This window comes from Echinops telfairi, unplaced genomic scaffold (assembly GCF_000313985.2).
Source record: "Echinops telfairi isolate 266 unplaced genomic scaffold, ASM31398v2 ScPeMD7_7459;HRSCAF=8497, whole genome shotgun sequence".
NCBI lineage: Eukaryota > Metazoa > Chordata > Mammalia > Afrosoricida > Tenrecidae > Echinops > Echinops telfairi.
This window is the reverse complement of record NW_022111359.1, coordinates 4,386,699-4,396,524: the sequence shown is the minus strand read 5'-3', so window position 1 is coordinate 4,396,524 and position 9,826 is coordinate 4,386,699. Positions and strand designations below refer to the sequence as shown.

Genomic DNA, 9,826 nt, shown 5'->3' with positions numbered 1-9,826 from the left:
CGTGTGCGCGGCCCTGCGTGCGCGCGGCGCCCAGGTGTCCCCGTGGGGCTGTGTGGGTGCCGGCCAAGCGCCTGTGCGCGTGAACTCTAATGGACACGCGTGTGCGCACCGGCCCCTAGCTGCCTGCGGCCCGCGTGTCTGTGGGTCCCTGGGTCTCAGCCCCGCGTGTTTCGGGGTGCACGCGTGTGTACATGGACCAGTGCGAGCGCGAGCACAGGTGGGGCTGGGACGCACACCCGAGGTCCCGGGGTTCGCCCCCGCCTCCGACTACCCAGACGCCCGAAGTGGGTGAGTTGGGGGCTCATCTGGCGACTGAGGGTGGGAACGCTGGCTGACCCCCTACTGAGCTTATGGGAGACTGCGTGCCAGCCTGGGAGGGGCGCGGGGTGATCCGAGAGGCTGGGTGGGCGGCTGGGGAAGCCCAGCCCGGGGCCGCAGCGTCCCCGCCCGGCCCCGCCCGGCCCTGCCCTGGGGGTCAGAAATACTTGGAATGACCTTGACTCATCCTGGTTTCCTTGCCCTGGAAAGAGGAAGAGGACGCGCCGGTGGCACCAGCGGGGCGGCCACGGTGCTGAGCAGAGACCTGAGTCTGGCGCTCTGCGCCCCCAGCCTGTAGCCACCGGCTGTCTTCCCAGCTCCTTGTTCCTTTGGGGACCATGGCTGGACGGAGCTTTCTGGACCCTTTACTGACACTTCATGGCTGTGAATCCCCTAAAGAAGCCCCCCGGGTAAAAGCCAGTTCCCCAAAGGGGCAACGAGAGCCCGCCCCGCCGGCTTGAGCTGGAGCCCTGGGCTCTGGTCTCTGACGCTTGTCTCTGCCCGCTCCCAGGTGAGTCCCCGCTTTCTCCGCGCCTGGCACCCCCCAGCCATCGCCACCAGGATGCCCACGGTGAGTCTGCCATTCGGGGGCTCTGAGATCACAGCTTCCTCCTGGGGAGGGGGGTAGTACAAGGGGGCTGCAGTTTCTGCCCGGGGAAGGGGGGTTGGCCTTTAACCGACATCCCTCCATCAGATCTGCCCCCTCCTTCTTCCTCCGCCCTCGGGGCCCCCTGCTTGCGGCGCTAATGTCACTTGTTTGGTTTTTTTTTTCCTCTTACTTTCTCGTCTGTTTCAATGTCTCCATTCCTGGCGCCTGGTCGCTGGGGCTCCGTCCCCTCGTCCCCCCTCCTCCCCCTGCGGCTCTCCGTCACGATCCCCCCAGAGGCGCTGGGCCCCGGGGACCCAGTGCATCACCAAATATGAGCACACGCGCCCCAAGCCCGGGGAGCTGGCCTTCCGCAAGGGCGACGTGGTCACCATCCTGGAGGCCTGCGAGGTGAGAGGCTGAAGGGTGTGTGCCCGTGTGCGTGTGTCCACTCAGGGTGCAGGCCGGGGAGTCTCCGCACCCTGACACCCCATCCCTTCCCTCCCTGGCAGAGCAAGAGCTGGTACCGCGCCAAGCATCACGCCAGCGGGCAGGAGGGGCTGCTGGCGGCCGGCGCCCTGCGGGAGCGCGAAGCCCTTTCGGCCGACCCCAAGCTCAGCCTCATGCCGTGAGTGGGGACCGGAAGGGTGGGGTGGAGGCCGCCCCACCCCTGCCCGTCCGCGTGCCCACCGCTGCCCCCGGGCCGCAGGTGGTTCCACGGTAAGATCTCGGGCCAGGAGGCCGTGCAGCAGCTGCAGCCGCCCGAGGATGGCCTCTTCCTGGTGCGGGAGTCCGCGCGCCACCCGGGAGACTACGTGCTGTGCGTCAGCTTCGGCCGCGACGTCATCCACTACCGCGTGCTGCACCGCGAGGGCCACCTCACCATCGATGAGGCCGTGTGCTTCTGCAACCTCATGGACATGGTCGAGGTGGGCAGACGCAGGGGTCCCCGGGGTACTGGTGGGGCTGAGCAGACCCCGGACCTCCCAGTAGAGGGGGGAGGAATTCGACAGACCCAGTACCCTCAATGCAGAGGTGGGGGATTGGACAGACCAGGGACCCCCAAGACAGAGGTGGGAGCACTGGGCGGGCCCAGGATGCCCATTCAGAAATAGGGGGACTGCCCCCCTATTTCTACTCACTGGGCAGACATGTGAAATCCAAGAGCAGGACCCCCCCCCCCAGTGCAAAGACAAAGAGACAGACACTGGCCCTCCCCCTATGGATCTTTAAAACTCCCACCCTGTGTATCTGCTGGGCAGATACTGGGCCCTCAGGACAAAGGCCCCAACCCAGAGATGGAGGGCAGGCAAACCTGGGGCCCACCAATGCAGAGGTGCCGACCATGGACCTCTGACCTCTGAGTTCACACCCCCCACTCCAGAGTGGGACCAGGAACTGGGGTGACTCCCAGAGGACCCCCAGGAATCTCGGAGTTAACAATGAGCCAGATGACACCCCCCCCTGCTCCTACATCATCCTGTTTCCATGGAAACCAGCCCATCAAGTCCCTAGGAACCAAACTGCTTTCCTCTTCCCCAGTTCCTGCCCACCCAGTCCACCAACCACCTAGGAGGGGGACATTGGGCTCCAGGGGTCCCCACCCCCTGGGCTCACGCCTGCCTTTCCATCCCCACCCCCACCCCCACTGCAGCATTACAGCAAGGAGAAGGGGGCCATTTGCACAAAGCTGGTCACCCCCAAGCGGAAGCAGGGCACCAAATCGGCGGAGGAGGAGCTGGCTAAGGGTAAGAGCTGGGCCCCTGGGAAGGGGTGGAGCCACCAGGCGGCTCCCTGCTCACAATAGCCGGGCCTGGGGGGCTGGCTCCTGAGTTCACGGCATGTGAGAGGTGCCCACCTCGGAGCCTTCTAAGGATCAGGTCCCCGGGGCATGTGTCTGCTTCTCACCTGGGCACTCACCTGTGTCAGGGGCTATGCGATGGGGCACTAAGATGAGTACTTGCTGCCCTTGGGGCTAGGCAGAGCCGTCCATTGGCACACGTGAAGCTGAGTGAAGCAATCCTTGCCTCTGTAGTTTATCCCATGTCCTGCATCACCTGAGACAGGAACCTGGGCCCAAACTTGTCTCGTTCCCCTCCTACCTCAGCCCGTTCTGTGCTGAGCCCCCATGATCCACTGGGAACTGCCCGCCATAATCCAGAGTTTTCACAAGTAGGTCTCCAGGACTTTCTTCCTAGACTCTTAGTGTGGAAGCTCTGCTGAAATCTGATCAGTCTCCTAGCAACCCACGAGCCTCCACAGACAGACGAGGGGTGGGGTGCGGGTGAGGATGGGGGTATAGCTGCGCATGAGGTGTGTGGGCTGGGAGTCACACCAAGGTGTCCCACCTGGAAGGTGAGCATCCACCTCTGGGCCACTAACGCCCATTAAGCCTGCACCCCTCTGCCCTACTCAACCCTGCCTCAGGCCTTTCCCTCCCTCCTCCTAGGGCACAAACCCCCTTCCAGCCCTCAAGGTAGCTACATGAATAGCCACCACCATCGCTCCCTGGCTTTTAAGCTCTCCTGTACCCCCTGCCCCAGCTTCTAGAGCACCCCCCCCCTCACCCTGGCCTGAGTTTCTGATCACAGATCACCTCCGACGCTTCCTCCACATCAACTAGCATCATCGTGTTACTCTTCACTCCCTCGCTTGCCTTTGTGCCTTTGCACGTGCCGTTCCCTCCACTCCAATGATTTTCCAGGCAGAGTTAAATCCTCCATGAAAATGATCTCCCCCTACACCACATCCATAAATAGCACAGTGGTTATCCGTTGGGCTGCTAACCACAAGGTTGGCCGTTCTAAACCACCAGCAGCTCCTCGGGAGAAAGATGAAGATATCCACTCCCATCAAGAGGTACAGTCTTGGAAACCCACAGGGGCAGGGCCACCCTGTCGTAGAGGGTCACGATGAGGCAGGATTGACTAGAGGACAGGAGTTTGAGTTTACCTGACCCAGGACTGGAAATGAGAAACAACACTAGACACGACAGAGCTTTGCAGGACCACTGGCTTTTTCTTGGTCAATGGGATACACAGGCATCCAATGTCTGTGGGAAGAGATGGTAGAGAAGCTCAATACCATCGGTCAGAACAAGGCCGGGGGGATAACTTGGAGCAGACCACCAATTGCTCCTGTGCAAGTTCAGGTTGAAACTGAAGAAAATTAAAACCAGTCCACTAGAGCCAAAGTACACCCTTGAGTCAAGACCATCTCGATTTAGAGAACATCTCAAGAACAACTTTGACACATGGAACATTAAAGACGGAACACGAGATGAGGTGTAGGCTGCCATCAAGGACATCATCCAAGAAGAGAGCCAGAGGTCATTAAGAAAACAAGAAGGAAATGCAAGACCAACATGGACGCTGAAACTTGAACGGAGAGCTAAACATTGGCGAAAACAAATGGCAGAGATGATGGCACGAGAGAGCTGCACAGAAAATCTCACAAGCCAAATAAAGCACTATCATGAAATATGCACAGACCTAGAGATAGAAAGCCCAAAGGGAAGAACATCCTCAGCATCTATCAGGCTGAGAGAACTGGAGAAAAAACTCAAGCCTTGAGTTGAAGTGTCGAGGGATGTTCAAGGATGCAGAAAGCCTCAAAAGACATGATGGTAGGAATACAGAGTCACTGTACAAAAAAAAAAGCTACGCTCAACCACCTCAAGAGGTCATATGGCCAAGAACCAAAAGTCTTGAAAGAAGAAGTTCAAGCTGCACTGAAGGGTTTGACTAAAAACAAAGCCTCCCGGAATGACAGACTACCAATTGAGATATTTTTAACAAACAGCCGCAAAACTGAAAGCACTGCCCATCTATGCCAAGAAATTTTGAAGACGGCTACCTGGCCAACCAACTCTGGGAGTTTATTTGTACCCATGCCAAAGAAAGGTGGCTCGGTCAAATGCAAGACCTATCAAACAATATCACTGATAGCACATGCAAGAAAACATTTGCTGAAGATCTTTTAAAAATAGTGGCAGCAGTACAGTAACAAGGAGCTGCCAGAAATTCAATCTGGATTCATCCGGGAATCGGGAATGCGAACTGTCATGGATGATGCCAGAGGATGTCTTGCAGCAGAGGATACCGGTAAGATGTTTACCTGGGGTTTGTTGACCTGTGGCTCAAACAAGTTATGGATAATAGTGTGAAGAAGGCGAATTCCCAGACATGGTCATGCAGAACTTGACCAAGAGGCAGTCGTTTAAGATCAGGAAAGGTGTGTGTGAACTGGTATGTTTTCACCATATTCATTCAATCTATATGCTGAGCAAATGATCCAGGAAGCATAGGAAAAAGAACAGGGCATCAGGATGGGAAGAAGGCTCCTTAACGACCTGTCATATGCAGATGATACAACCTGGCTTGCCAAAAGCAAACAGGATTTGAAGGTCAGAGACCACGGACTCAGTATGGGTTACCCTTCAAGGCAAGGGACAAATCTGCCTTGGAAGAAGTAAGGACAATGCTCCTTGGAATGAAGGTGGTGAGACTTGAACATGTTACCAAGAGAGCTCAGTCCTTAGAAAAAAGCACATGGTGCTTGGGGTCTTATAGCAGGTCAGGGAACAGCACGGACTCAAATGAGTGTGGGGGTGGTGTAGGGTCAGACAGCGCACCTTCCTCTTGTGCATGAGGTTGCTAAGAGTCAGAACAAATTCCATCACACCTAATTACCAAAACCTCTTCCCCCCACCTCCCCACCTAGTTATTACATCTGGCTCCTTGAGAAGAACATGCCAGGAAAATGTGGGTGCTTGATTGTACTTTAAAGGCTCTGGATTTGGGGGAGGGTTATGGAGACAGAGGAGGGGTCTGCAGAACCGACTAACAGAGGGGGGGGGAAAGGATAGAGGTGATGGGTGGAGCAGAGATGATGGCAGCACTAGAAGGTGCCAGAACTTTTATCCCATCTCTATGTGTGTGGTATTTTTGTGTTTGTGTGTGCTGAGTAGATTCGTGGCTGATCCGAAGTGGCACCATAAAAGGGAAGGGTCTGCTGATGGGGTGAGAGGAGGGACACCATGTCGCCAACCAGCAGAGGACAGAAGGGCAGTCCCACCCTTACCCCCCTAGAAAGCCCCCCAATTGTTTTCAAGTCAACCAGATCTAGGTTACCAGACTTAGAACACATTAAAAATTGGTACCAGAAGTGGTGTGTCTCAGAGAGGAGTCTGGAAGAATGGGGGAATGCAGCCACCCATGTGACCATAGCAGGGGTGCCATGGGGCATATTTCCTAGTCTCTCGGCAGGTAAAGCACCACCACCGTATGGGAGGGACCAGGGAACCAGTCTCCCCATAACAATGCCCTCTTCTCCACAGCCGGGTGGTTATTGAACCTCCAGCACTTGACCTTGGGAGCCCAGATCGGAGAGGGAGAGTTTGGAGGTGAGTGGGGGAGTGGGGTAGAGGCTGGAAGAAGAGAGGGGCATTATTCAAGCACTTTCTAGCTAGTGGCGCAGCCAAGCCTCAGTTTCTCACTCTGTAAATGGAGGCACTGACAACTGTGACGGGGAGTGAATTAGCTCCCAGGTAGATGTTAGTCCTTCTGACACACCTCCATCATCTTGCACATGATGCCCCTCTGCTTGGAATGCCAGTCCCTGGAATGGTTATTCCAGAAAGGTTCTCTGGCTTACACTAAAGACTTGTCAAACTCTTTTGTTAAAGAACCAGAGTAAGTATTTTCAGCTTTGTGGACCAGATGGTCTCTTCCGGGTTCTACTTGGCGCTACACTGGGAGGACAAAAAAACGACCACAGGCAACACGCAAATGAATGGGCGTGGCCTGATGCCAATAAAACTTTATTTATAGGTTCTGATATTTGAATGTCCTATCATTTTTGCATGCCACACAATAACATTCTTTTGTCCAGTGCGACCCTCCCCTCCTCGCTCCCCCAACACACTCCATTTAGAAATGTGAAAACCACTCAGCCCAGGAGATGTAGGAACACAGGTGGTGGGACGGATTTGACCTTGGGCAGCTGGAGTTTGCAAACTCATGGGTTCCACAGTCTCCTTGATTAGGGAGTTGTGCCTTTGGGGGCCAGGGGTTTTAAGGGCTGGGGCTGCAGCTGAGCAGGCAACACAGTATCCGTGGGGGGGGGGGGGGCGTGTCCAGCTGCCCTGTGTCTGTTGACCGCTGTCTCTGATCTCCACCCCGCGCTCACCCTCCAGCGGTGCTGCAGGGGGAGTACTTGGGACAGAAGGTGGCAGTGAAGAACATCAAGTGCGATGTGACAGCCCAAGCCTTTCTGGACGAGACAGCGGTCATGACGTGAGCCCCTGGAGTGGGGGGGAAAGGGGACGATCTGGGGCGGGGTCCTGACCAAGCTCTCACCCACGCCATCCCACCCCGCCCGCAGGAAAATGCAGCACAAGAATCTAGTGCGGCTCCTGGGGGTGATCCTGCACCAGGGGCTCTACATCGTCATGGAGCACGTGAGCAAGGTGGGGGCGGAGCCTGCAGTTCTGGGGGGTGGGGATCCCAGCGAGGGTGGAGCCTGAAGCTATGAGGGAGTGAGGATTCTGAAGGGGGCTGGGTTTGGGAAGCTGTTGGAGGTGAAGATTCTGGCAAGGGCCAGGATCCAGGGGGACGGAGCCTGCAATAGTGGGTGGCCTGGGTACCCCAGTAAGTGTGGAGCCTGAGGATTCCGGTGGGGGCGGAGCCTGAGATGCTGGTAGAGGTGGGGATTCTGTTAGGGGCGGGGCCTGAGACGCTGACAGGTGGGGATTCCGGTGGGGCGGGGCCTGAGAGGCTGGCAAAGGGGGGATTCCAGCGGGGGCGGAGTCAATGCCCGTGTGGGGTGGAGCCTGCGGTGCTGTGGGTTGAGGTTTCCCGGTGGGGCGTGTCCTGAAAGTCTCCTGAGGTTGAGGAGTTGAAGATTCCAGTGGAGACTGGTCCTGAGATGCTGGGGCATGGGCTAGGTTTTGGAGGGGTGCAGACTCGGAAGGGAACTGGACGGATGCGCCAGTGGAGATGGGGTCCCCAGCTGTTGCGAACCCCAGCCTTCCACTCCCCCTGCACAGGGCAACCTGGTGAACTTCCTGCGGACGCGTGGCCGGGCCCTTGTGAACACAGCCCAACTCCTGCAGTTTTCGCTGTGAGTGGGGTGTGCAGCGCAGGTGTGGGGAAACTGAGGCAGGGAGGGAGGAGGAGCCTAGCCGGGGTGTGTGTGTGTGGGGGGGGCACCCTCCGAGCTCCCTGCCCTCCTGCCGCCCAGGCACGTGGCCGAGGGCATGGAATACCTGGAAGGCAAGAAACTGGTGCACCGGGACCTGGCCGCGCGCAACATCCTGGTGTCCGAGGACCTGGTGGCCAAGGTCAGCGACTTCGGCCTGGCCAAGGCCGAGCGCAAGGGGCTGGACTCCAGCCGGCTGCCAGTCAAGTGGACGGCGCCTGAGGCCCTGAAACTCGGGGTGAGCCCCAACCTTCTGGGCGGGGGCGTAGGGGGGCGTGGGTGCATTATCTGACCCCTCGGAACCCCCCCAGAGGAAGTGGGGAGCACTGGGCAAGTAATTAAGCCCTATTCGTCTCCACCTGGCTACTCCCAGTGTGACCCTTTCTGGGCCTTAGTTTCCTCATCTCTTAAATAAACTCAGGGACGTCATTCTGACATCACACCCCAAAAATGATATACAAACCAACTGGCTCCATTGAGTTGATACTGACTCACAGCGCCCCTGGAGGACCGAATAGAAATTCGGACCCAGGAAGCCTCATCTTTCTCCCCCGGAGCAGCTAGTGGATTTGAGCTCTTACCTGTGGCTGGCAGCCCAATTCATACCTGGCCATGGTGCACCAAACCCAAACCAAACTCACTGCCATGGAGTCGGTGCAGACTCACAGCGCCCCTGTAGGGCCGAGTGGAACTGCCCCTGTGAGTTTCCAAGATTGTAACTCTTAATGGGCATAGAAAGCCCTGTCTTCTCCTGAGGGTGGCTTGTGGTTTTGAACTTCACCACATAGAGGGGATAAATGCCGGCCTGCTCACTGAATCTGAGCTTGGCCGGACTGTGGGCACCTGGGGGGCGGAGGGGAAGAGTCTGGGGGCAAGGCCAGAGAGGGAGAGTCTTCCCAGGGGTGTCCAGCAGAAAGGAGCTGGAGCCTGCCCCTCAGCCTGGTCTCTGTCCACAGAAATTCACCAGCAAGTCGGATGTCTGGAGTTTTGGGGTTCTGCTGTGGGAGGTTTTTTCCTATGGCCGGGCTCCGTACCCCAAGATGGTGAGCGGGCTGCTGGGTCTGGAGTGGGCCTGGGAGTCGTGGTCCTGAACCCCAACCTACACTGACAGGCTCTCTCTCTCCACAGTCATTGAAAGAAGTGTCAGAGGCTGTGGAGAAAGGATACCGCATGGAGCCCCCCGAAGGCTGCCCAGGCCCTGTCCACATCCTCATGGGCAGCTGTTGGGAAGCCGAGCCTGCCCGCCGGCCGCCCTTCCGCAAGCTGGCCGAGAAGCTGGCCCGAGAGCTGCGTAGTGCTGGTGCTCCGGCCTCTGTGGCCGGCCAGGAGGCCGATGGCTGCACCTCCCCCCGTGCCCAGGAGCCCTGACGCCACGGGTGGGGCCCTGGGCCTTAGGACCAAGAGAGTGGAGGGCACAGGAGAGCGCAGGCCAGGCCTGAGGAGGGTCGGCCTGCCCGCTGCCTGCCCAGCTCCAGGGCAGGCCTACAGGGGCTCCAGCAGCCCATGGACCCAACAGAGCCCAGGAAGGGCAAGGACTGATGCCTCGATAAAGACACTGGTTCCAAGGACAGTGGCTGTCAGTGTCTCTCTGGCCCTGGAGCCCTCTCTTGCTGAGGGCTCATGCCCCACCTCCACAGACCTGTGCTTTGGACCCACCCACCCATCCATCCATCCACCCATCCATCTACCATCCATTCATCCACCCACCCATCCATCCATCCA

The 9,826-nt window shown here is 57.8% G+C and overlaps 1 protein-coding gene across 1 annotated transcript; it reads left to right on the top strand.

Annotated features, from left to right (window-relative positions):
* The first annotated feature begins 247 nt into the window (after nt 1-247).
* On the top strand, nt 248-9,674 carry MATK (megakaryocyte-associated tyrosine kinase). Its single transcript, XM_045300142.1, has 14 exons — nt 248-288; nt 529-728; nt 830-889; nt 1,202-1,315; nt 1,417-1,532; nt 1,614-1,833; nt 2,559-2,652; nt 6,243-6,308; nt 7,101-7,200; nt 7,289-7,373; nt 7,953-8,026; nt 8,147-8,342; nt 9,061-9,147; nt 9,233-9,674. The coding sequence occupies exons 2-14, from the start codon at nt 657-659 to the stop codon at nt 9,470-9,472; spliced, it is 1,524 nt and encodes a 507-aa protein (XP_045156077.1). The 5' UTR covers nt 248-288; nt 529-656; the 3' UTR covers nt 9,473-9,674.
* Nucleotides 9,675-9,826: the final 152 nt, after the last annotated feature.